This window comes from Eulemur rufifrons, chromosome 29 (genome assembly GCF_041146395.1).
Source record: "Eulemur rufifrons isolate Redbay chromosome 29, OSU_ERuf_1, whole genome shotgun sequence".
Classification (NCBI taxonomy): Eukaryota; Metazoa; Chordata; class Mammalia; order Primates; family Lemuridae; genus Eulemur; species Eulemur rufifrons.
Genome location: NC_091011.1, coordinates 90,609,889 through 90,636,964, shown reverse-complemented (window position 1 = coordinate 90,636,964; position 27,076 = coordinate 90,609,889). Strand labels below are relative to the sequence as shown.

The 27,076-nt window shown below is 45.4% G+C and overlaps 2 protein-coding genes across 3 annotated transcripts in view; one reads left to right on the top strand and one right to left on the bottom strand.

Annotated features, from left to right (window-relative positions):
* The window catches only part of TMEM139 (transmembrane protein 139), a 360,773-nt gene that overhangs the window by 98,375 nt on the left and 235,322 nt on the right, over nt 1-27,076 (bottom strand). The window lies entirely within an intron of this gene.
* On the top strand, nt 1,002-26,969 carry TCAF2 (TRPM8 channel associated factor 2). 2 transcript variants are annotated; one of them, XM_069461895.1, is made up of 8 exons: nt 3,769-3,816; nt 6,524-7,160; nt 17,031-18,022; nt 18,320-18,417; nt 19,637-19,850; nt 20,189-20,428; nt 21,275-21,612; nt 24,229-26,969. In XM_069461895.1, exons 2-8 carry the CDS (start codon nt 6,538-6,540, stop codon nt 24,481-24,483), a joined length of 2,760 nt encoding a protein of 919 aa, XP_069317996.1. In that variant the 5' UTR covers nt 3,769-3,816; nt 6,524-6,537; the 3' UTR covers nt 24,484-26,969. The 2 variants fall into 2 exon arrangements, with proteins under 2 accessions (XP_069317997.1, XP_069317996.1); XM_069461896.1 differs by lacking the exons at nt 3,769-3,816; nt 24,229-26,969 and adding an exon at nt 1,002-1,014 and having other exon boundaries at nt 21,275-21,989.

The window sequence follows — 27,076 nt, the reverse complement described above, 5'->3', positions numbered from 1 at the left end:
TAAGACCTATAGAGGATGAAAGAAAAAATACTCCTTTACATTCCCAAACACCCTTGAACCACCTATCACACGTAAATGATAGGGTTGCTAAGTTCTTCTGGAAGTCTTCAAGACATTATCATGTGTTACACATACACACACACACACAAACACAGTATATGTATATAAAATCTTTTTCTATGCTAACAAGATCATATTATGTGCACTAACCAACATATTTTAAACATTAAACTTTTAAATATTTCCATATTAGTACTCACAGATCTACTTCATTTCTTTAAACAGTTGGAAAGTGTTCCATTATATGATATATCTTAATCATTAATTTATTGATCACTTGACCTTATTAAGTACTTTTGAGTTGTCTTTCTATTTAAAATTATTCTACATTGAACATCTTTTTTTATATAACCATTTATACTCTTACATGGAATAACTTTCTAAAAGTGAGGTTGCTGGGTCAAAGAGAAAACAAATAACTAGGTAGATACAGTTATCTAGATAGATTTACATTTGATAAGTACTCCCAGTTTATCTTCTGGAAAATTTTTACGTTTTCACATTCTCACCAACAATTTTGGAGAATGTTTCCTCACATTTTTTGACTACACTGAATATTATCAACATTTTTAAACTATGAAAATCTGAGCACTAAAAATGCTGTTTGTTCTTTTACATTTTATTTATTTACTAATTCTGCCTTGCAATAAATTTCTCATTGTGAAAGTAAGCCTCTAAAATTTATTTTTTATCCTAAAAACAAATCATTAAGTGGACACAATTTTTTAAAAATGTAAGGTTCTACATCTACACAAACCTAGACCATGATAACCTCTCTATTATCTAGCTTCCCTAAGAAACATCTTTTAAAGTTCTGTACCTTGCTTACAGGAAAGGAATAGGAAGCATATGTTAATTTGTTAGGGCTGCCATAATAAATGGCCACAGACTGAGTGGTTTAAACAACAGACATTTATTTTCTGACAGTTCTGGAAGCTGGAAGTCTGAGATCAGGTTGCCTTTGGTTTCTTCTGAGACCACTCTCCTTGTTGCAGACAGCCATCTTCACATCGTGTCCTTGCATAGTCTTCCCTCTGTGTTTGCATCCTGGTCTTTCTCTTTCTGTGAGAACACCAGTCATATTGGATTAGGGGCCCGCTTTAGTAAACTCATTTTAACTTAATCACTTCTTTAAAGACCTTCTCTCAAAATACAGTTACATTCTGAGGTATTGAGGGTTGGGACTTCAACATGTGAATTTTAGGGGGACACAATTCCATCCATAACAAGAAGCACCTGACAATGTATTAAAGTCTTAGAATTTTATTTCTCACATCCCCCACCCTCAAAGAAAAAAAAATGCTTTAAAGTGCTATGTTAAATGAAAAGCTTTAGTTAAACTTAACAGTTTATTTGAGCAAAGAATGATTCATGAATCAGGCAGCACTCAGAACCAGGAGCGGTTCAGAAAACTCTGTCCAAAAATGAGGGTAGCCAATATTTATAGACAGAAAAAGGAAGTACCCTACAGAAACAGTTTGATTGGTTAAAGCTCAGCATTTCCATTTGCTTTATTAGGGTGTGGTGTGTTGAGACATTTGCCTTACATGGACATGATCTGATAGGTTGGCAGCCTGTGATTGGCTGGAGCACACCTACTATGATTGGCTGAGACTCAACTGCTTGTTACAAGAATATACTCTAAAGTTGCAGTCTGTTAACATACTGTTAGCTATTTAGAAATTCCAAGTAGGAAGGCAGCTTCAGGCCACATTTTGTTTAATTTAACAACTGAAAATATATTTTGGTAACGTTCTAAAGAGAAACACAGTAATAATGTAGCATTGTGTTAAAGAGAAAAGAGTAAAACTGAGGGGCCAGCCAGTATTGCCAAGTGTGCGCTGAAGTCAAGGCAATAAGAATGGAGCCTGGATTTAGGAAGAAGTCCACTGGTGACCCCAGAAGGAAACAAAGTGATAGAAGAAGAGGCTGCCTTGGCCAAGGCTGACTATCATCCTTGGCACAGCAGAGAGTGACTGCAGGAAAGAAATGATCTGTGTATAGAGAGAGGTAAGAAAGGGAGTTTAACCAAAGTATATTTTTAGTCCAGGAAGGAAATCAGGAAAAGAAAAAAAATACAAAAAAGAGGGTCAACTGGACAGCAAGGTCCTGGAGGAGATGCCACCTATTTTATAAAGAGAATGGGCTACAGATTCAGGTGAAGTGGCCGGCCCTGACAAGCGAGAGGGACATCTCTACCCCTGAGACAGAAGAGAGAATATGAGAAAAGAGTCTGCTACCTGTCAAAATTCAATGAGGATGTTTGTGGCGAATAACTGCTGCTTTTAAATAATGCTTATAAAAAGACAGCCATGTACCTATTTAAAAAAATCTGATAACTACAAACAGTCCGATGATTTACATGTATAACCAGTAAAGGGAGCTTGAGAAAAAGAGAAAAGCTCATTCTTCACAATCGTTCTCACGTCATAAACTCGCCTTTCAAACCTTTCCTGTATCTCAACACTGCACGTGCTGTGCAAAGCTGTGCAAAAAATGGATTCATGGCAAATCTCTTGCTACTCTTCCGCCTGGATTTTCGCCTTCCGACCCCCGTTAGGTAGAAATTCATCAGCAGCCCCTCTATAGCTTTAGCTTAATTCCTTTGGCCATGCGTGGACGTGTCTGTCTTGGTGACGTGACAGGCACATTTCCTTCCCAGTAATCGTATCACTTAGCAAGATTCCTGTGATACTCTCAGAGCAAAACGTCAGTTCTCTCCCCTCCTAGTGGAGCACCCTGGATCCCCACGCATCTCCCCGGCAGCGGTGCACTCCCCGGTGCTGACCACCAGAGGGCAGCCTCTCCACGCAGCAGCTCGCGCGGCGCGGGTGACGCGGCTCCCCGGGCTCTGGGGCACCGCCCCCCAGGATAGGAGCGAAGGGGACCCAATCCACACGGGGCCTCCGCCCTGGGTGATGTTGGTTTGGGGGACTGTTCGCCCCGAATATGATTTATTGGAGACTTGGAGTTTGCTCTTCTCATCAAAAGCGACAGCAACCTTGCAGAGCTTCCTCTCAGATCTAAGAACATTCTGAGGGTCTCGGGGAGAGGGTTTGGGGCCCAGACCGCTGCAGGGTGAGGGATCCCACCATCCCCACAACCAGGAGGGTGGGGCCGCTCACCTGGGAGGTGCCAGGAGAGCCAGACGCACCGCCCCGGATGGGGACGGCCGGAGAGCAAGAAGTGGCCCCGCCACACCCCAGCCCCGCCGCCACTACAGCCACACCTATGGCACGGCCCGCCTCCGACACGGCCCCGCCTCCGACACGGCCCCGCCTCCGCGACGGCCCCACCTCCGACACGGCCACGCCTCCGCCAAAGCCCGGCCCCGACTCCGCGACGGCCCCGCCTCCGCGACGGCCCCACCTCCGACACGGCCCCGCCTCCGACACGGCCACGCCTCCGCCAAAGCCCGGCCCCGACTCCGCGACGGCCCCACCTCCGACTCGGCCCCGCCTCCGCGACGGCCCCACCTCCGACTCGGCCCCGCCTCCGACACGGCCACGCCTCCGCCAGAGTCCGGCCCCGCCTCCGCGACGGCCCCGCCTCCGACACGGCCCCGCCTCTGACACGGCCCCGCCTCCGCCACAGCCGGGTCCCGCCTCCGCCAAAGCCCGGCCCCGCCTCCGACTAGGCCCCGCCTCGGATACCACCAGGCCCTGACGCAGCCCGGCCTCTGCGCCGACGGACCAGGTGGCTGTTCCTTGCAGATAGATGGCAGAGCCAGTCTTCAGGGCTCCCGACCGCCAATTCGTGAGTTTTCCAATCCGAGAGCGTCCTGGGGTGGGGGTGGGTGGCCAAGCACCCGGGGGACACCGGGGGACACCAGGGGACACCCGAGGTGCCAAGGTATGCAGGAGGACCACTCCCGGCAGTCGCAGTGTGCATTCCCTTCTCAGATCGAGGGTATTTGTTCCACTTCGCGTGTTTTAGTCTGGTGCTATTCACTGCTGGAAAACATATTTCTCTCCCCTCTTTCAACTTGTGAGTCCCGAATGTGACAAAGCCGTGTGACGGGTGTGTTCACGCGCGCCAGAGCGAGCTCATTTGGTTACTCAGCCGTGGGATCAGCGTCCTGGGACATATTACTCATCTGGGTTTTTTGTTTATTTTTGTTTTTCCTGACAAACTAGGGAGACCCGTAAGTGAAAGACTCCGCTTGTCTTCTGATAGGTAGTTAGCGCGAACTCAGGCTTCCTGCTCTCTCGCCGCTGCCTTTTTCCACTCCCAACCCCTAAATCCGAGCTCACAGCCCACAGGCTCAGTGCTCCGTGGGTATTGGCTTTTTTGTGAATTCACCTTCCTGGGAGCAATATTAAGAAAAAAGTGGTAGACGGGAAGGGAAGGTGGGGAGCAGAAGGAATTCCACAAGAAATACAGGGCATGCTCAGGGATGCCAAGTCTACTAGAGATTTTATGGAAGAAAGTAGTAGGAAAAAGTCCCTCAGCAAATTTTACCGTATGGGAAGTGGCTGAAATATGAGAGTTCTTAGCAGAGTTCCTCATATTGAGGAAGGTTGTAGATGAGAACATAGCTGGGGACTAAAACCAGATTGGCACAGTCTAGACATGATTGCTAACTAGAGACTGATGTTTGAGGGAGATGGTGAGAGATTAACAAAATGCAGTGGCTGAAGGACTATGCATAGAAACTGGGATGGGGTGGGGAGGGAGGCAGGCGGCTGTGGCTCAAGGTATTGGAATCTTTCTCAGTTTAGATTCTTCCCCAAAGCAAAGCCTGATGCAAGGATTTGTCTGCAAGTAGGTTTTTGGAAAGTGAGCCCAGAAAAGCTGGAATGAGGAAGTGGGGAGAAGAGACAAGGAAGGAGGGAAACCCACGAAGGGCATGTAGCTAAGCTGTCTATGGCCCACTGGGGCACCTGGAGCTCAGTTCCTCTGTAACAGGGGGAATGGCCTGGAAAAGGGTAAAAATGTTTTCTGTCTCTTTAAACCTTCCCCACTCCTTCTGGGAATTAAAACCTGCAGGCCAGTAGTCCAGAAGGGCAAGGGAGTGTCCTTTGTTCTTTGTAACACAGGAATTGACTCAAGGGAATTGTCCTGGGGAGGTCACAAGATTGTCTTAGCCAAAGATGGGACAAATCAGAACGATCCACTGTAGTTGAACAGCAATAACCTGAAGCTGAAAATCTCCCCTTTAAAAGCTCTGGATTTCTGCTAAGAGGCAGGACGTTGGTACCTTAAGGTGGGAGTCTGCCAACCTCCTCACTGGCCAGCAAATTAATAAACATCTCTTTCCTTCTCCTCAAACCACTTGTCCTCATTCTTCTTATGTGGCCTCAGGGTCAAGTGCCAAGCTTTCAGAAAAACCTCCAGGGACCCTCTGAGGAACGTGGTAGAATGGGCCTCAGGATAGCCATTGGGCAGTTTTCCATGACTCCTTCCTCCACTGGGTGAAGCTCACCCAGGACATCAACTCACTGCCACTTCAGGGCTTCCCTGTGCACCTGTGGAGGTGAGAAGGCATCCACGTGCAGAGGAAGTACCCCACAGTGGGCTCCTCACAGGGCACCCGGAGTATCTGCTACACTGCCCTTGTCACTTGGGCAGCAAAGGAAGAGACATTAGTGTTAACCAGTGCTCACTGTGTGCGCTGACTCTGGACAAGGCAATTTTATATGTACTCCTTTAATCTTCAAAAACAATCCTCCAAGAGCTGTATTATTCTCTTTCTATAGATGGGAAAACCGAGGCTTAAGTAATTGATCTAAGAGGGGCTGCTTTGAAGGGAGTAATGAGCTCAGTTTTAGGCACATCGAATTTTAGAAGACCTAGAAACTGCAGAATACTGCCCAAATAGAAGTGGGGCTTTCCCCATGAGGGCAGACTTGATAAAGTGGGAGGCATTTCCAACTAGTGTAGTGGAAATGCAGTTTCTGACAGATCATGTGACCTTTTTGTCCAAAGCAATCAAACACTAAGTCAACTAATGCATGTCAACTTAAGTCTCACCTTGATCTACCAAGCCCTGCAGGATCTAGCCTTTCCCTCACTCCACCCTGGGTGCATTTCCTCCCAGCGCCTTGCTCTCAGCCACCCTGGCCCTTCTCTTTGCTGTAACGTGCTTTTACCTCCGGCATTTTGGGTTTCAGTTTCAATGTCACTTTCTCACAAAGGCCTTTCCTGTCACCCAACTTGAAATAGTCTTCCAGTCTATATCACATGGCCATGTTTTATTTTCTTCATAGTGATTAATTTTTGCATTTTATTTATCTGTTTATTTATTCGTTTTCCTTCTCCTTCTAAAATATTCGAATCATGAAAGCAGAAACCTTGTTTGTTTTGTTCCTTGCTGTACACCTGGTACTAGAACAGAACAGTGCTTGGCCCACGGTGAGGAACCCAATAAAATTTGGTGGGGTGAATGCATTTACTTGTTGATTTTTTTTCATTCGTTCATTCATCTGTTCTGACCAACCCAAGTCTTTACTTTCCCCTGCAGCAGCTGATAGAACCATGGAGACATCCCCTGATGCTGCTTTCAAGTCCCTCATGGATGGAGTGACAAGCTGGGATGTTCCGACAAGCCCCAAGCCCAGTGAACTCCTTCTTATTGGAGAGGCCGCCTTCCCAGTGATGGTGAATGACAAGGGCCAGGTGCTCATTGCTGCCTCCTTCTATGGCCGCGGCCGCCTGGTGGTCATGTCCCATGAGGCCTACCTGCTGCATGCTGGCCTAGCTCCATTTCTTCTCAATGCAGTGGGCTGGCTCCGCCCCTCCCCTGGGGCTCCTGTTGGAGTGCACCCATTCTTGGTGGCACTACTGAACATCCTGCAGGACTCCGGGGTTGAGGCACAGGTTGGGCCAGAACCGGGAGAGCCCCTGGGGGTTTACTGCACCGGTGCCTACAATGACACCATGACTGTGAAGCTGATCCAGTTTGTGAAACGTGGAGGGGGCTTGCTCATCGGGAGCCACACCTGGCATTGGGCCACCAAGCACGGCTCTGACAAGGTGCTGTCCATGTTCCCCGGGAACGAGGTGACAAGTGTGGCTGGAGTGTACTTCACCGACATCTATGGAGACACAGGCCGGTTCAAGGTCTCTAAGAAAGTGCCCAAGATCCCACTCCATGTCAGGTGAGTATCTGTTTCCCCTCGTCAACATACTTCTATTTCAGTACAGGTGATTTTCCACTTAGTTTTGAAACTATCACAAATCAAAAGCAGAGTAATTAAAATCCACCCAGAAACAAGAGGGACTGGGTCCTCACTGCCACTCCCTCCTATGGCCAAAGCAATAATCAGCTGAATAGAAAAGCTTATCTTGTTCACCACTGCATCTCCATGTCTAGTTCCTGCAATACAGACAATGCTTATTTATGTCTCCTAAATAAATGAAAGAACATTTGTTTGTGTGAGAACCTGGACACTGGGGTTCTAGCAGAGGTCAGAGCAGATAAGTCATGCTATCGTGAGGCTTATATTCCAGGGAAGAATTAAGCAATTAATGAAGCTAATATCTACATATTTTATCAGGCATTGATAAGAGCCCACAGGGAAAATAAGGCAGGAATGGGGTTTCATGAGGACAGGAAGGGGAGGGGAAGCTATTTTAAGGTCTTCAGGGAAGTCCTATCCATCAGGTCAAGTTGGATTTGCCAGGATTTTTTGATGTTTCAAACAGAAGGGGTTTAGCATAGAGAATTGACTATACAGGTGATGGAAAAGCTGAGAACCCACACAAGGGAACAGCAAGTAACTGAGAGATTAGCATCAGCAGGACCAACAGAGGGAAGTGTTCTGGAACCCAGGTGCTGCGGCCACCAGGTAGGAGCTGGAGCCATGCTAGGCCTGTCCATCAGAAGCTGGAAACACAGGTGGAAGGTCTGTCTGGTGGGAGCTATAGTCACAGGGAAGACATTGTGGTTACCAGAGACACAGCCTGGAGAAAGAAGCATATACCTTGGCTCCTTTGTCCTTCCTCCCTGACTTCAGTCTTCTACTTCTGCCTCACATGGGCTGAACCTGCCAGGATCCAAGGGGGAGGGCAGCCTGGGAAATGCAGTTCCCTGTGTAAGGTTTTAAGACTGGAGTCCACGGGATGGGCGGTGCAGCTAAAAGGCAAAGCACCCTCCCGGGTTTCAGCACCAAATGTAAGGTTTTTTGGATTGGCCGGTGCCAGAGAAAGAAAGCTGAGCAGAGTTGAAAGGGATAAGTAAAGAGGTTTTATTGGGGCTCTCCCAGGTGAGGGTAACGGGTCCCAAGAGAGGGGCCTGGGTGAGATTCTCGGGTCCCAGGGGAGAGGGAGAGACCTGGGAAGTCACATCGCCCAGAAGTTTGAGTGGGCTTATATATGTTTTTAGGGTTGGAGAATGGGGGTTTCTTCGGTAGGAAGATTTTGGCGCGAAGAGTAAGGAATTTTTTGTTGCAGTTTTAGGGTGGGTTTTGAGACATAGGAAGGGCCGTATGTGTGGACTCCAGGAACCGAGACTCTTATCAGGGTAACCATCCAGGTGTGGTCGTCCTTTAACTTAGCTGGGCCTTGCAGGCATTGTCCTTGGCAGGTGTCATGGGCTTCTCCTTTTTCCATTAGGGAGGGGAGGGGTGCCTGCCACCAGCCTTACACCCTGTAACAGAAAGGATAAGCAAGAATAATGGCAATGGAGTGAGTGAAAACAAGCAACTGGCCAGCTTGGAAGGCTTCTCTGGTAGGTGGCATTTGAAAGGAGACCTGAAGGAAGTGAGGGAATGAGCCATGTGTACATTTATGAGACGAAGATTCCAGGCAGGATGAGGAGCAAGGGTGAAAACCTGAACAAGCCCACTTGCTATGATCCAGGAGCACCAAGGAAGCCAGAGTGGTGGGAGCTGAGTGAATCAGGGCTGGGGTCATCTGCGCCCAGGGGTAGAACTTCAGATCTGTGCACAATGAGATGGGAAGGCATTCTGGATTTTGTACAGAGAATTGATATGATGTGACTCATACAAGGAGTCCTCTGATTAATGGTAGAGAATAGACTGTAGGAGGCAAAGGTTGAAGTGGAAGACTGATCAGGAGGTCACTGAAACAAACCACGTGAGAGCTGATGTCAACTCAGACAAGTGTGGTAGCAATGGAGCTACTGAGAAGAGGTTTGATTCTGGACACACTTCAGAGATAGGACACAACAGGCTTGGCTGATGGCCTGAGTACGGAGCAAGAGGAAGAAAGAGGAGTTGAGATTTTTGGTCTGGTCTGAATTACTTAAAGAAAGGTGTCACCATTTATTGAGCTGTGAAAGAAAATGGATTAGAGGAGATCAGGAGTTTAATTTTGGATATTTAGGGTTTGAGATATTAGTGACTAATTATGTTTGGTTGCAAGTAGCAGAAGTCTTTCTATAGTGGATAACCATGTATAGATTTATTTTTCTCATGTAACATGAAGGCCAGATAGATAGTCCAGACCTGTGACAGGGACTCCAAGATGTCTCATGGTCATTCTCTCTGTTTCCCCCTTGTTCCATCACCCCTTCCCCCATCAAGTTGTGTTGCATTTATCCTTATGGCTACAAGATGGCCACTACTACTTCAGGTACTGTAATTACACCCAGACCATAATAAGCTCGAATGGATACATCTGCTGAGTCTGTCCCTTTTAATTTAGAAAATCATATATTTTCTGGAAGCCCTAACAGTTAGACTTATGTTTATATTTTGGTGGCCAAGCCTAGATCGCATGGCCAACTCTAGCTGCCAGGGGGTCTGATATTTTTAAATGGGCCCTGGCATCTCTGAAGAAATCAAGATTCTGCTGCAAGGAAGAGGGGGCATGCAGATGCTAGTGAGCAGTTAGCAGTGCCCTGCCCCCTCAGCCCTAAGCGCTGGCCCTCATGGAAGTTCTTCCCTTCTGAGAGAGCGAGGGAGATGATGTGGTTACTCAGAGACATTGGGGTGGATCCTGTTTGCTTTGACTTCTTTTTGGCTCTAATACAAGGAAGAAACAAGTTAAGTCACATCAAATTGCCCCAAGGGATCCTCCTCTTCAGCAAACTAAACCTGATTATCTTCATCTACCTACATTTTTTATCTCTGCCACTGAATCTAAGGCATATTTGTGTGTGTGCGCGTTTAACTTTTAATTATGGAAAACTTTAAACATAGGCAAAAGCAGAGAGAGTAGTACAATGAACCCCCATGCAGCCACTACCCAGCCCAATTATAGTTGACTCTTGGTCTATCTTATCTCATCGATGGCTCCAACTCGCCCCACCCAAGATTATTTTGAAGCAAATAGCAGTCACCATATCATTTCATCTGTAAGATTTAAGTATGTATCTCTAAAGATATGAACTCTTTTGAAACCATAACCACAAGTCCCCATTATCGTACCTAAAAGAATAATTCCTCAATGTCATCATTTCCATGATTGTCTTATATTATTTTTCAGAATTTGTGGGCTTAGTATATAAAGCCCAGATATTTTGATTTCTTGAAAATGTTAGGTCTGGAGCCAAGAGGGAGACACATGAAGCCTCATGTATAGCAAAATGCTGTTTATTTGAGCATCTGGATGCAGATGGGTGGAGGTCAAAAAAAAGTGTCCACGCTGAGGGAGGGAAAGCCTTAGGTTTTATAGAGGGTTTTTTCAGGGAGTGAGCAACTGGGCCAGAACAGCCACTGTAATAAATTCTTTTCAAACAACTGGGAGGATTAAGGAAAGTAATTCCCCTCTTGCATTCCATTCCTTTATCTCCTAGGGGTCTGGCAAAGGCTACGTGCCTAATACACCCCTAGGAAGGAGAGAAGGGTAGGTTTTGTAGGAGGTTTGGATGGAAGTTTGGGGAGGATGAATTCTTCAAGCCTAACAGTAACAGCCAGGGACAGTTGGGGAGACATCCTTGAAGGAGGCACGTGACCTTCACATCCAGTGAATACATGTCTTCTGTTGATATTGGAAGGAGTCCAGTTAAGTTTCCAACTTTCCTTAAGTGTTTCCTTGACCTTTCATGGCAGGGAGCCAACCAATACTTTCTCAACTACAGCATTGTTTTAATGACTCCAGTCTCTTAATGGAATTCATCATCTTTCTTCTTAGCCATGGTGGTATGTTTAAGCAATTATTCTTTCTTGTGGTGAAGAAATATCTTGTTTAAGCACTTCTCAGTTTTATTTTATTTTCTTGTTCACCTGTAAATTCAAGCAAAATTAAATGTAAAGATTTTTTATTAAAAAAATAGAAATGTCTCATGGTCCCCTTCATACATAATTCCTTCCTCTCTATTTATGTATCTATCTATCTATAGAGCTAGCAAGCTGCATTTTTACCTATATCTAGATATGTCTGGTTATTACTGCGGAATGATACTTTGAGTTTTTTAAACTTTTTTCTGTGTACTTATTTGTATTGCTTGAATAATGGATAAACCATATTTATCATTTTTATAAAACACTAATCTTTACTTTCCATTCTTTTACCCTAGAGATACAGTAGTACTCAAATTAAAAACAGAAATTCTGGCCCTCTTCTATTTTATAGTTTATGTTTAAGCTAGTTTAATCTAAATTTTACTTTTTCTCATGGTCCTTATCTGATAAACTGTACTTCTTTTTAAGATCTATAATCATACATTGTACTTCTATTTTCTCTGAAACTTTCAAAGTTAGTCACCTTAAAAACTAAAATAGGTGTGCAAATATAAATGAACACATTTTAAAAGTTCCTACTATGTGCCAGTTTTGTGCTACACGTGCTTTCCCATGTACAGGTTGAGCATCTCTAATCCAAAAATCCAAAACCTAAAATGTTCTCAAATCCAAAATATTTTGAACACTGACACAATGCCACAAGTAGAAAATTCCACAACTGACACCTTTGCTTTCTGACGGTTCAATATATGCAAACTTTGTTTCATGCACAAAATTATTTTAAAAATATTGTATAAAATTACCTTGGGCTATGTGTATAAGCTGTATATGAAACATAAATGAATTTCATGTTTGGACTTAGGTCCCATCCTCAAGATATCTCATTACATATATGCAAATATTCCAAAATCAAAAAAAGAATCTAAAATCCAAAACACTTCTGATCTCAAGCATTTTGGATAAAGGATGCTCAGTCTGTATTATCTCCTTTAATCCTAACAACAATCTTCTGAGATTGGGAGTACAGTCTATAAGACTAAGAGAAATAGTAAACACTAGGACATGTTAGGAATATTTATATTTTAAGCAGAATTTAGATTTGACCTAAAAGTATGAATATATCTGTGCCCACAAGTGAGTGGCATCTGTATTCTGACTATCCAAAATGAGTAATTTATATAGTAGCTGCATTTTGTTACAAAAGTGAGTTTTCCAAATTATTTTTTTTAATCTTATGAGTTAAATGGGTCAATTAAAATTGTGTTTTTAATAGACCTAATGAGATTTTTATCCTGTGCCTATTAGCTTAAAAGAAAACAGTTTTTTATGTTTATAATTTCAAGGTGGCTCTCTGATAGTCTGTACCCATATTGCTCAGTGATGATTAACATAGTTTTTAGGTTTTGTTATTTACTATAGTTTATCTGTACTTAAAGGAAAAAATACAAAAAAGATACACAAAGTCATGAGGGGGGTCTTCAAAATGTTTTTTAAAACATCTGATTAACATAGTTCCCTCTAGAATTTTTTTGATGTTATGAATCCCAAGAAAACATTGTCCCTGTATTCCAATGTTTCTGTCCTGTGTATATTTATCAGAGTGAATTAAATCCAGAAAAAATATTCTTTTATCCTATACAATCTGAGCAGACAAAAAAAAAGCTAAGTGAAGATATATTTGATTTCTATCAGGAGACTTCATTACATTTATGTTCAAGTAAAAATTGGTTGGTGTTTAGATAGAGAGGTAAAAAAAGAAAAAAATGTACAAATTATTAGATATTTTACTTTTAGTATGGTGTAAATGACAGCAGCTCAGTTCACACTTAACTTTCTAATCATTGCTGTAGCTTCCTACTATGCAAGTTATTTTTATCAGCGTTCAGAAACCTATCACCCATGTCACCTGTCTGCTCAGGTGTGATTTGTATATTTTCTGAACTCCCTTTCCTTTCTTCCACAGTGGTTTCCCATGCGCTTCCAGCTCTGAAGTAACACATGCTTTTCCTTTTCATAAATGCAGTATTTATTGCACCTTCACATCTGTTTAAAGCCTCGCTTGCATGAGATATTCCTGTCGATTGCTCTATGCCCAGCTGTGAGCTTCTTCCAAAGACTCAGTAATTGAGTGAGAGATTTCTGGTCTGTAGACAACAACAGTGGCTGTAGCAGCAAACCAGCCTGGGTCTGCTTCCTGTCCCTGGCAGTTATTAGCTAAGCAATTTGCCCCATGCCTAACTTTTCTGAACTTCATCTATAAAGTGAGAATAACAACTTTCAGGTTTATTATGATTAAAATAGGTAATACGTACATATAAATGCTTGGCATATATTAAAACTCATTAAATAATAGCTACTTTCATTATGTTATTATCCAGACTGAAACATGGTAAATAGATATTATGCAAGATTTAAATATTGATAACTAGATATCTGAGATCATTAATAATGAATGCCCTTATAATATTGTCAAATCATCTGTTGAGATTTACCTAGTATCCCAATTGCTATGCTAACTCACTCTTCTCTCTGTTCCTCCCTCCCTCCATTCCTTCATTCTTTTTTTGATAAACATCTTTCTATAAAAATATTTCAAAAAGAAATCAAGCTTATGTGAAAAAAATGCAAACAATACAGAAATTTCTAGAGGAAAATGGCAACCTGTCTCTCTTCCCACACCACCATCTCTAATCTCATGCCTCTGGACCCAGGTAGCCAATCTTAAACGTTTCATGTGGATCATCTCAGATGCTTATCTATGTGTGTGTGTGTTCTGAAAATTGATTTTTTATTTAATATATCATGTTTGAGAATGTCTGCCTTTTACCTTTATATTTATACAACAACTTAGCAAATATAACATTCTAGGGTCTCACTTTTTTGTCCCCAGGACAGCAGTCCCCAACCTTTTTGGCACCAGGGACCAGTTTCATGGAAGACAATTTTTCCACAGACAGATCGTGGGGGGGTGATTCAAGTGCATTACATTTATTGTGCACTTTATTTCTATTATTACATTGTAATATATAATGAAAACAACTCACCATAATGCAGAATCTAATACCGCTGCTGATCTGATAGGAGATGGAGTTTAGGCAGTGATTTGAGCAATGGGGGAGCAGCTGTAAATACAGGTGAAGCTTTGCTTGTTTGCCTGCCTCTCACCTGCTGCTGTGCAGCCCGGTTCCTAACAGGCCATGGACTGATTGGTACTGGTCCACAGCCTAGAGGTTGGGGGCCACAGCTCTAGGAGATAATGTGCGATTGTCTTCTAGCTCTAATCAAGCTTATAAGTCGTTCTCAAATCATCTCTATCCTTAATTTTTTTTTTTAATGTAATTGATCCACTGGGTGCTGAGAGATACATTACCATCTCCAAGTGCAATTATCAACTCGTCAAATTTTAATTTTCTCTGTAGCAGTTGTTGCTTTATGGTCTGTGTTTCTCAGGCCATAAAAATTAATGAAAATTATATCTTTGGTAAAATGTAACTTTTATTCATAGAAAATATTTATCTTTATTTTAATTTTTTCCTCTTTTAAATCAATTGAATCTCTTATTAATATTGGCATATCTGGGGGTTTTTTTCATATTTTTGAGATAAAGTTTTGTTGATTTATTAATTTTCAATCCTCTGTCATTTAGTTTCAAGTATGTCTTTTATAAGCAGCTTATATCTACTTGTTTGTAACCTAATCTAAAAGCATCTGTCTTTTGATATAGAAATTTAATCCATTCATATGCACCATGGTGATTGGAATGTGTATTTCTTGCTCTTGCCTTCTTGTTCTCTTATTTTGAACCCAGCATCTGCTTCTGACAAAGGCCTCAGGTAGCTTCCGCTAATGGCAGAAGGCCAAGGGGAGCCTGGCTTGTGCAAATGACGTGGTGAGAGAGGAAGCAAGAGACAGAGGCAGAAGGTGCCAGGCTCCTTTTAACAATCAGTTCTTGTATAATAGAAACTAATAGAACGAGAACTCACTTATTACCACAAGGATGCCACAAAGCTATTCATGAGGGATCCACCCGCATGACTCAGACACCTTATGTTAGGCCCCACATCCAACACTGAGGATCAAATTTCAACATGAGATTTGGAGGGGCCAAGCAAACCATAGCATAAGTTTTGGGTTTTTTCCTCTTTAATTCCATATAGTTCCTGCAACTCCTACCAACCATCCCAAGCATTTCCTGGGTTTCCAGTGCTGCTATGGTTGTGTGCGTGTTTGTGTGTGTGTGTGTGTGTGTGTGTGTGTGTGCATGTGTCCACATCAATGAATGTGTTCAATCATTTTAATCAGATATTGAGAAGATATCTGCAGATAACTGTAAGTCTCCTTACTGAAGGTTTTCTGTCATGTATAGAGGCTAATTAAAATAAAAAAACAAAAGGAAAAAAAAATTTTTTTAAAGATTTTCTGTCATTAGCTAAGACCTTCCCAGGTGTCTGTCAGAAGATGCTAGAAGAACATGTAGAGTGGGAACTTTTATGATTAAGTCTCATAGCTCAATGTCATTACCGCCCCTCCCCCCAAATAAGTCTTGAGTCTCAACAGGTAGAAAAAAGCCACAGGCAAAACTGATACCTGAACCCTGTGACATTTGCCATGTTACTTTGAAAATGAGATGACAAAAGTAAGACATGACATTTCCTCGTTTGTGCTGAAAAGAAATTAAGGAGAAACTATCTGTACGAGAGTTACTTTTTTCAATAATGTTTTACTACCCGAATGAATGAACTATTTTTGTTTTTAAAAATAACATTTGAGTTGTTATTACAAAAGAAATGATGTTAACTTTAAAAATTAAGACAATAAAGATTTATAAAGATAATTAAAATGACATATAAATCCCACTAGCCAAGATGATCACTGAAGATGTTTTGGTAAATATGCTTCAGATCCTGTTTCTACATCTGGTTTTGTGTTTTTTTGTTTTGTTTTGTTTTTTTACTTTTTCAAAATTTGGCTTATTTAGAGCACAGTATTTTGGAATTTAATTTGAACAAAATTTCCATTTTTTCCAAATTTTCTAATAATTATTTTAATTACTCTATGGTATGCTATCTACAGTTAACCATAACTAATTTAACCAATCTTCTATTTGACATTTGGAGTACCTACAAATTGACTAAAAACAGTTCTTGAAATATAAAACCTTTCCTGAATTTATTACATTTTTCCCATTTCTTAATAAAAAGTAGTGAATACTCTGACCAGATTTAAGTGAGAATTTTTTTAAAATGATGTGTGTGTGTACATCTACAAGTGTAGTGGCAAGCAGTTTGCTTGTGATGTGTTCATAGATCAGGGCTACCCATGGAGAGTGCAAATTTGATGTTTTTACAGCCTTCTTTTGCGGAAGATTATCTCTGAGAAATCCATAAATAGCGCTACTTTTTCTAAGCATAATAGAGTAGTTTTTCTAAGTTTATTTATATGTTTATTTATTTTAAAAGACAAGAAATTCAAATCAGAACATTCAACACTTAGTTAACTAAATGGGAAGTATTCCTAGAAGTGTTTATTTAGAAAACGTGGGTTTTAAGATACGCACATAAGGCCACTACCTCCCTCTACAGTGTTTCACGTCTGTGACAACGTTGATTGTAAGAAACACCATTATTTTGTGTGTTTCTTACACACTGCTAATTAATTAATATGCCATCAGTTGTAAAAAGGTGAAAAAATGTGCCTTAAACTTGATAAAATAAATGGTATTACATGCTAAAAATCTTAAAAGTAAGTAAGAATGAGAAGATTGATATGAACCGTGTCATCTTTCTACCCACATATAGATTTCTCTACTCAATGAGCTCATGTCAGTGGCTCATTAACTGACTGACTGTAGCCTCCTTGTCCCTCGTGTCTCTTTTCCAGGTGTAGGGACAATATCAGGCAGGACCAGCAGCAGCTCCTCGAAGGCATCTCGGAGCTGGACATCGGGACAGGGGGCATCCCCTCGCAGCTGCTGGTGCACGGGGCCCTGGCCTTCCCCCTGGGGCTCAATGCCTCCCTCTGCTGCTTCCTGGCAGCTGCCCGCTATGGCCGTGGCCGGGTGGTCCTGGCTGCCCATGAGGGCATGCTCTGTGCTCCCAAGATGGGGCCCTTTTTGCTCAATGCTGTGCGCTGGCTGGCCAGAGGCCAGACAGGCAAAGTTGGGGTGAACCCAAGTCTGAAAAATCTGTGTTCCCTACTGTCAGAGCATGGCCTGCAGTGCAGCCTGGAGCCCCATCTGACCAGCGACTCCTGTGTCTACTGCTGCAAGGCTTATGACAGCAAGCAGGCTAAACAGCTGCAGGAGTTTGTGGCTGAGGGTGGGGGCCTGCTGATTGGGGGCCAGGCCTGGTGGTGGGCCTCCCAGAACCCAGGCCGCTCTGCCTTGGCTGATTTCCCTGGTAACATCATCCTCAACTGCTTTGGCCTCAGCATCCTGCCTCAGACCCTCAGCCCAGGCTGTTTCCCTGTTCCCACCCCTGAGATGAGGAGCTACCACTTCCGAAAGGCGCTGTCTGAATTCCAGGCTAAACTAAACCACAGGAGTGGGAAGTTGAAAAAGAAGTGGCTGGCACAGTTGGGAGCAAATGGTGCAGCCTTCCTACAGATTCCTGCAGAGGGTGTCCCTGCTTATTTATCCTTGCACCGGCTCCTGAGGAAGATGCTGCGGCAGGCAGGCCTCCCAGCTGTGAGCCAGGAAAACCCAGTGGCCAGTGGCTCCTGTGAAGCCACAGTGCTCTGCCTGGCCACGGAGCTGGCACACTCCGGAACTGACTGCTCCCAGCTGGCCCAGGGCCTTGGCACCTGGACCTGCTCCTCCAGTGTGCACCCCACAGAACACCCCATCACCGTGGAGATCGATGCAACCAACCCAGGTATGGAATGAGTAGAGAGCGCCCAGAGCCTTAAACACCTGGGGGACTGGGATTGGCTGACTTCCTAGCACGTAGTGGGTACTGACCCTAGGAAGGCGGGCTCTGTGCCTTCTCAGGTACTTTCAGGAAGATGGGGGTTGGGGTTCTGCTTAAGGTTTGGGAAGAATGAGTCCAAGTAGCGTGGCTGACTCGAGGAACACGGGAGAAGCTGTGCCTCTGGGAAGGGCTGGGAGTCCCCAGGTGGAGGTGGAGTCACAGAGGAGGAAAGAACCCAGCCTTCCCTCTGACTTTCATCAGGCAGCAATGACTCCTGGGTGAGTACCGGGCTCTACCTCCGGGAAGGACAAAATGCAGAAGTGTCGCTGTCTGAAGCTGCTGCCTCTGCCGGCCTGAAGGTAAGGCCCGAATGCCCACAGCCCCCACCTCTCAAAACTCTAGGGTTGGAAGGGAAAACGAACACCACGTGCACTCTCTAATAATCTGGAACTGATCGATGGGCGCACATGGACACAGAGGAGTAAAAGTCATTGGAAATCACAAAATGGGGAGGGAGACGGGGAGGGGCAAAAGCCTACCTAGCAGGTACAGTGAACACTGCTCGGGTGATGGGCGCACTAACAGCCCTGACGTAGCGTTATAAAAGCTATCCATGTACCAAAAACCTTTGTACCCCCTTAACATTTTGAAATAATCATTTTTTCAAAACGCTAGAGCTGCGTCATCATCCCCCGCTGTCTGGTCCCAGTCCGCAGCAGCACTGCCGGAGTACAGAGAGATGAGTCTGCCCATTTTACAGATGAAGCAGCTAAATTTCAGGGAGCCTGAGTGAGTGACTGAAGGTCCCAGCTAACAATACCAGGTCCAATACTCCAGCCTAAGCCTTCTGGTTTCCAGATGTGGTGACCGTTGCCCACCGGCAGGGATATGTAGAGATAGTAAGTGTGAGGAGAACATTACAGATAAGTCCCTCGCCCACTTCCCCAGTCGCACAAGCCTGTCTGAGTTTCACCTTTTTACCTGGACACCTGAAGGGTGTGTTTAATCCCATCACTTGCAAAACTATGCCCCAGGTGCAGAATTTAAAGTCTCGCCTCCTTGACTCTCAAGGTCGCTTCCTGCGACAATGAGGGTCTCTTTTTGTGTCAGCATCCTTTTTGGCACTTGCTTACTTCAAACCTAAGAGAAGCAACCCAGGACTCCAGACAAAACAGATTTCTGTCCATCTGGCCAGGCAGGGGCGCTCTGGACAAGGGAGGAGAGAGAATCAATCCTCTCCCCCTCAGGCCAGACCTCGCTGCCTCCTATGTTCTCGCAAGGCGCAGACAGGACCCCTGGCCCAGGAGCAGCCTTGGGATTGTACCTGGGCTCTCACCAGCCCACATCTGATGGAGATCCATTGTGGAGCCGATTAAATCCCTGGAAAAATGATCTTACATGTTTCTTAGTCCATGTGACTTTGGAGTGCTGCAATTTCACAGGTCTCTGTGCATAGCTCATAGAAAAGGGAAGCTGGCTTCATGGGTGTGTTTGTTTAATACCCTCCATCCACACAACCCCACACGCACATCACAGGGACCCTGGTCCCTTCGACACATGGTGGAATCGCCTGTCCAGGTACAGATTGGCTGCCACACCGATGACCTGACTAAGGCCCACAAGCTCTGTCGCGCCCCCGTGGTGACACACCAGTGCTGTATGGACAGGACCAAACGGTCAGTCTCCTCCCTCTGGGGTGGCCTCCTCTACGTCATTGTGCCCAAGGGCAGTCACTTCGGCCCTGTGTCTGTCAGCATCACGAGGGCTGTGCCTGCCCCCTACTACAAGCTGGGTAAGTGGAGGTAAAGTTGAGGGAGGTAGGAGAGCTGCGGGTGCCTTGGGCACTGTGGGCTGGCTGCTAAACAGGAGAGGGATGAGGGCTGGTGGAGAGAAGGAGGAAGAACTGTTGGAGGACAACATGGAGACAGGAGATATGGAACACCCTGTGTCCATGGAGACTGCTGGGCCCGCAGAGAGAAGGGCCTGGAAGCCTGTCCTTCACTTCACAGCCTGTAGAGCTGTGACAGTCATTTGTTACTGCATTGCTCTCCTCCTGGAGTTCGAGTTGTACTTGTCAGCTCACGGGAGGTTGGGGAAGCGGGCAGCAGGCCCCATGATGCTTATTCCCAGGTGAGACATCCCTGGAGGAGTGGAGAAGCCGTGTGCAGCAGAACTCGGCGCCCTGGGGTGAGCTGGCCACGGACAGCATCGTCCTGACGGTGCCGACCGCAAACCTCCGGGCCCTGGAAGACCCCGCGCCTGTGCTGCGCCTCTGGGACGAGATGATGCAGGCTGTGGCCAGGCTGGCGGCCCAGCCCTTCCCTTTCCGCCGGCCCGAGAGGATCGTAGCGGACGTGCAGATCTCAGCGGGTAGGTGCTCCTGGTCAGCAGACAACAGTGACTTATTATATTGCCTTTAGTAACTTCCCAAGGTGCGTAAGCATAATTTTATTAGTAAAGTAAAAGTAAAGTAAGGGGAAAAGAAATACAAAAGACACAGACCGCAATGGGGATGAGAAAATGTTTACATGTGAGAAGGTAAATCATTAACAGCTACAAGGTGAGATGTCACAGGACGGCAGAACAACCTCAGAAAAAATTCTGAGGAATTCATAGATGGCAACAAGGGCCCTTTCAAGGAGAGCATGCAAATGAACTGTGTCTGTCAGACACACGTCCAAATTGAAAACGAGGAGAGACAAGTAAAGCCATATTGTTGGCTTCCAGGAAAGCGGAGCCTAGGAAGAAAGATGAGGAACTCTGGTCCCTCATGGGGAAAGTTCCTTTGGACCTCAATTTTGTTATCTTTTAAAAAACAAAATTATCTCTGTTATACAGTACAAATATGGACAAAAAAATGGTTCACATGGGGAAAGAAAGAATGTCCACTGTCCTAGTCTCAGTGATCTCAAATTTAGACATGGGACAAAGGAAGCTTGCAAAAAAATGAATTGTTGAAGTCCAGCAAGGGTGACTATGTCCAGTGTATCCAAATCCTCCAGGCAGGCGCAGCTTGGGGGCGAAATGAGAAGGGGACTGGTGCTATTCAGTGTCTGACCAAGTGGGGACAGCCATCCACTTTCCAATCAGCACAGAGAAGCGGGAATTATTGGGGAGAACCAGGACGGTGGAGAAAAGTTCCATAGTGTAGAGGAATGGAGGGGACAGTTTGGGTGGACCCCCTTCCATGCCAGCCTCTGCCTTCTGTGTTCCCAGGCTGGATGCACTCGGGGTACCCCATCATGTGCCACCTGCAGTCGGTGCAGGAGCTCATCAGTGAGGCCGGCATGAGGAGCGGAGGGCTGTGGGGCCCCATCCACGAGCTGGGCCACAACCAGCAGCGGCAGGGCTGGGAGTTCCCCCCCCACACCACCGAGGCCACCTGCAACCTGTGGTCAGTCTATGTGCATGAGACGGTGCTGGGCATCCCCCGGGCCCGGGCCCACCCTGCTCTGAGCCCTCCAGAAAGAGAGAAGAGAATCAAAGCCCATCTGGGAAAAGGAGCCCCCCTGTGTGACTGGAATGTGTGGACAGCTCTGGAAACATATCTACAGGTACTGAGCAGAAACTCTGGGAGACAGGGACCGCCAGACCCCTCAGCAGGGTAGCATCCTGTACGCCCGAGCTCTCCAGCAACTTCTCCATCCCCAGCCTGGGCCACCCTCTCTCCTGGACACGGGAGAGACTGGGCTGTGTGGCAGTGCTTCTCAGGTCAGACCCCTCTAAGGCACAGAGAATGACACTCGTCCCACTTGCTGCCTGTGATTTTGCAATGTAAGAGGAAATGAAAGGTATTATGAAAAAAATAAGTAGAAATATAGCATATTGGTCAAGGGCAGGAACTCTGCTAGACATTCCCAAGATTGAATCACAGCTCTTCCACTCACTGGTTTCGTTTTTGGTCCCCTAATAAGTGGTCATCGTTTTGTTTTGTTTTTCTTCACCTTAGTTTTACGAGTCAAATGTTACATCGCTTTATAATAACAGGAACGCGTCTGCAGGGCAACTGCGTCACAAGAGGGCATTGCAGGAGATAAATCTACTAACAAGGTTCTCGGACATCCATCTCCCCACTTGACCTCAAAATGGTTTAAAATGAATAAATAACCAGCCAACCCAATGGGAGAACACCAAAGTCATGAAGCAAGTCTACTTCCCGTGAAATAAGCATGAATCCCTGTCCTCTCCCCAGTCCTGCTTTGAATTTTAATGTTTTTGAGATGTCAAAGCTGTGCCTGCCCCATATCCGACCTCCTGAGATGTCTCCCACAACCCCATAGGTGGGAGCTGTATGGCCCACGTTTCACGGAGGCACACACTAAGAATTTAAAGAATTTAAGCAACCTGTCCAATAGCACCCATTTAAGTGCGGGACCCAGAACTTAAAATAAGAACTTGAAAACAAGCCCCAGGCTTTTGCACTTCCGTACCCTCTCTTTGATTTTTTTTTTTCTTCACTAATTTTCCTAAAGCGTGAATGTGAGACGGCCCCAGTCAATGAGATAAACGTGGGTTGCATCAGTTTCCATATTCTCACATAGCCGGTCTGAGGGCGTACAGGACAACAGACCTAAATCATAGGAGGCCACTACAGTGTAAGTTAAAACCCGAACTGTGCCCTGCCCCGCTACGTGCGGCAAAAGCTCTGGAGAGACCCATCTCGTGGAGTCTGAGGCTCAAACTCTGGACAAGGAAGGCACCTTCCGATTCCTCTGCTTGCTAGAGGTCTTCTCCCCACGTTCCTACTGCTCAGCTCCTCGCTTTCCTTCCCTGTCTCTATTCCAGTAGCCTCCTAAGTTGTTCCAGCATCTTGCCTCAATCCCCTGTAATCCATCTGCCACACTGCTCCCAAAATAATGTTAATAATACTCCATCTTTAAAACACTTAGAGTGTTCTCTTTTATGTACAGGACAATCAAAGCCGCTTCGCAGGGTGTAGAAGGCCCTTCATGATCAGACTTTTGCCAACAGCTCCAGCCTCACCTCCTCACCTCCGTGTTCACCCTCAGCGTGCCAGGCTGCTATGGCTGTGAACACGCCTGGCTGTGTCAGCCTTCTGTGCCTCCCTGTGTTTCCTTCCTGCCGTGAAACATGTTTGGACATCTTGTCTCTTACCCAAGTCACCTGTCAAAATTCAGCTCTATTGCCCCCTTGCCCCGGATTTCATCTCCTTGATAAGCCAACTTTTTTAGTAATTTATTTATGTCTGTCTGCCCCGCTGGCCCTGTGCCCTCTGGAAGGATAAGCACTCTTAATCACTTTGCCTACCACAGTATCTGGCCTGTTATGGATGTCTAATGAATGTTAGATAATTATTTAATTTGTTGATATATTGATTAATAAGTGAGGGACAGGAGCACTGTCAGAGGCCAAGGCAGTAAGAGCAGGTGAGCAATGGTGAGGGTACAATAGTGAGACTTCCGGGAGGTCTGACATCCACAGTGTCATCTGTCCTTGGCTTTGACACCCCAGAGTCAGAGGACCTCATCCATAAAAGGGGCAGTGAGGCTGGGACTTCCCTGCTAATTCCAGATTTCTGTACTCTTAGCAAACAATGGCCTCCTGCCGAGGGTTTTCAAGTGGGCTGCACTTCTGTAAAGTATAAATCACTCCCATTTTGAGCCCCTTGCAACATGCCTTATTCTTTCTTTTTTTGCCCCAAAGGCAGTGTTCCACAAAGCAACATAGTAGCCTTGCAGGTTCACGGGTCTGAGAAGGCTACAGAAAAATAAGGATCACAATGATGTCTGGAAAGCAGTATTGGGGGCTCCCAGCTTTTAGAGTGTCCAAATATGTAGGACATGAGGGTTTCTCATCTCAGTGAAGCCCAAACATGTCCTAATGCTGAGGAAAACGCTTAAGATCTGGGATATATATTTTTTAAAAAACAAGTAAAAGATAATAATAACAGTCGTTTATTGAGTACTTACCTCTTTGCAGACATTAAGCTTCCTGTGAGCCCCCTGCTAGATTTCAGGGCTCATAGTTTTGTGGCCAGGAGGTGGGTTGAGCATTAATGTGCAGGGCTGGGGTAGGGAGATAGGGGCGCAGCAGGAGTGAAGCTAATGACTGCGGGGCAGTGACCCCGGGAACGAGATAGACTTATGAACGCGCACGTGGTGTTTCTCGGCCAGACTCGCCCTCATCCTGCCCCTTCTCTCTCTTTGCAGCTCCAGGAGGCCTTCGGGTGGGAGCCGTTCACCCAGCTCTTTGCTGAGTACCAGACGCTCTCTGGCATCCCCAAAGACAAGGCTGGCAAGATGAATCTGTGGGTGAAGAAGTTCTCGGAAAAAGTGCAGAAGAACCTGGCTCCTTTCTTTGAGGCCTGGGGCTGGCCTGTCCGCAAGGAAGTGGCTGAGAGCCTGGGCTGCCTGCCTCCGTGGCAGGAACACCCCCTGAGAGCCCACCTCTGCACCGAGGGGTGAAGGACGCCTAGCAGCGGGGCGCGGGGCAGGATCACGCCCCAGCTCCATCACCTGGTCTCCTGAGCCTGAGTCTCACTTCCCAGTTTGTCTGCAGGACCGCAGTCAAGGTCATGAGACAATATGGAACCGACTTTCTCAGGAACGCGCCCTTGTGCTTCTTACTGTTTCTCGGCTTACACCGTTGCTCTCACCATGGCGCTCACTTCGCCATCGTAGTCCTCATCTTGCCGTCCTGAGGCTGCTGTGTTTGACCAAGAGCTCTAAAGACCTTGGGTTCCCATTATAACCTGATGTCACTCCCTCCCCCTGCCGCCCCTGAACAAGGCTGCTGATTTCTTTTGCTTTGAGAAGTTGTCTAATAGCAAGAGAGACGGGCTGGGGTGGTGGAGAGGGCCCTGAACCAGCTTTGTTCTGTAGGAAATCACTTAATCTCTCTGTTTCTGTCTTCTCACCCATGACACGGGGACACACATGCCTTCCTCGCGGGGCTGTTGTTTGGGAAGGGGGAAGGCTGTGCACCACAACTTGTGTACACGTGTAGGGGTGTTTGTGAGCCTTCTCCTGGGCCCACAGTGGCCCGTCACAGTGTGCAGTCCAGTGTGCACTTCCTGAGCACTGAATCTCACTTCCGTGTTGACCCCTCGCGGTCAGCATCCAGTCCTTGCATAGGGCTGTTTAGACAATGTCGGTGTTGTTCCCAGACGTGGATCAGGGAGGAGAGTTGTCAGTGTCCCAGCCCATCCTGCACTTTTTCTCACACCTCGGGAAGTATTCTCAATAGGTACAGGTACAACCTAACCGAAAGAAAAATGGCGTGCACTCAAACCTAGTGTTACAGAGCGATTGGAGTTTGCTCTTTTGGGTTAGTTCATCCTCTAGAACTTTTGTTTCAACCAAAGAGAAAAGTCACTTTAGCAACCACTACCAAGTCTATAAGCCTTTTTGTTCTTAGCACAAAACAGGCGTCTGACTCCTTCTAGTCCCTATGGAGTAGGCACTGTCACTTGTGAGAGGGACATGAACTTGGTGGGCTTCACTCTGGAACAGGGTCACTGGGTGCAGCAGACCAAATCTTCCCTGATTAACCCACCACCCGGCATCCCCTGAGCTTTTTCATAATTTCATTCTAACCCATCCTGACACTCTGGGTTAGGTGAAGTCCTAATTGGAGGTTTGTGGCCAGGATGAATGGGGTGTGTGCCTGGCCGCTTTTCTCTAGCTTACTTGTACACCGTATTTTTGCTTGTTTGGGATACCATTCCATAAGCCTTGTTGGGGTTACAGCAGCCCCTCGTGGGAAAAACTGACCTAGGGGATGTCTTTTTCTGAATCCTGCCAGCACATCTCTCTCAATTCTAGGATAATTTCTTTTCATTTCACTCATTTCCTTTGCACATGAAAGGTGTTCAAGAAAGATTTTTTAAGTGAAAGAACAGTATTGACACCTAACACATAATGAGCAGACAATGTGTCCCAGGCATTGTGTGAGGTATTTTCTGTGAGTTATGTCCTGTAATCTTCCTAGCAGACCTCAGAGTACCTCAGTGTGAATTAGCAAAAGCCTCTCTTGCAGCACTGACTTTAATCACTTCAAATCACTTTTGATTTAACAAACTAGCAGTGGCCTTAGGAAAGGGGCAGGACTTCTCTACATTAATTTGGAATGGTGTGTATTGTGTTTTAAAGGTTTCCTTCTCATTCTTCAGATCTTAACCTAGAGATCATTTCCTCGGGTCGTGTCCCCACTCCCCGGCTTCCACAAAGCCTGTAATTTCCCTTCTATGTCAGTCATCACCTTTGTAATTACTTGTTTAGTGTCTCTCTTTCCCACTGCATGGAAACTCCACAGGGGCAGAGACCATTCCTGTCTCATTCACAGCCATATCCGTAGCCCCTGAGTTATGACAGGGTCCCCAGCCTCAAGGTGATTAAGGTTAATAAGAGCTCTGCCAAAAAATGCAAAAAGTATATTAGAAAACACAATAAAAGTCAGTTCATCAAGCAATTTCGTCCATAATTGGGTAGATAATCACCTCCCTAAATGGAAGCCATGATCAGGGAATTCTGTCCCTACTCTTAAAACTGGAGTCTCCCACCTCACGGGGCTTTACTTCTTTTAAGAACTTGTCTGTTCTCAAACTTCCTGTCAGGGTATAACTTATAGAAGGTGCTGCTCTGGCCTTGCTTTGCAACTAGAAAGTGAGGACTCTCATCTAACTTGGCAGCACTAAATGCAACATCTATGTCCTGCACAGAGATCTTGAAAGGCTGCAGAATCAAATACACAGGCACACAGAGAACTTCTGCATCACCTCCAGTGATCTGGCCCTGAGATCAAGCCCCGCACATGGACAACTGGAATATCATATCCAAACTGGCGCAGAGAAAACCAACTTGAAAACAACTAGTCAACTACAGGCATACCTCGTTTTACCACACTTCAACTTTATTGTGCTTTGCAGATACTGCATTTTTTACAAATTGAAGATTTGTGGCAATCTTGAGTCGAGAAAATCTATTGATGTAATTTTTCCAAAAGCATGTGCTCACTTTGTGTCTCTGTGTCACGTGTTGGTAATTCTCTCAATATTTC

What these genes read in the sequence shown, in the direction of transcription:
- TCAF2 (XM_069461895.1), top strand. Translation starts at nt 6,538, where the DNA reads ATGGAGACATCCCCTGATGCTGCTTTCAAGTCCCTCATGGATGGAGTG. An exon ending in GATCGATGCAACCAACCCAG is followed by an intron (nt 18,023 to 18,319) that starts GTATGGAATGAG and finishes GACTTTCATCAG; the next exon opens with GCAGCAATGACTCCTGGGTG. An exon ending in TGCCCCCTACTACAAGCTGG is followed by an intron (nt 19,851 to 20,188) that starts GTAAGTGGAGGT and finishes GCTTATTCCCAG; the next exon opens with GTGAGACATCCCTGGAGGAG.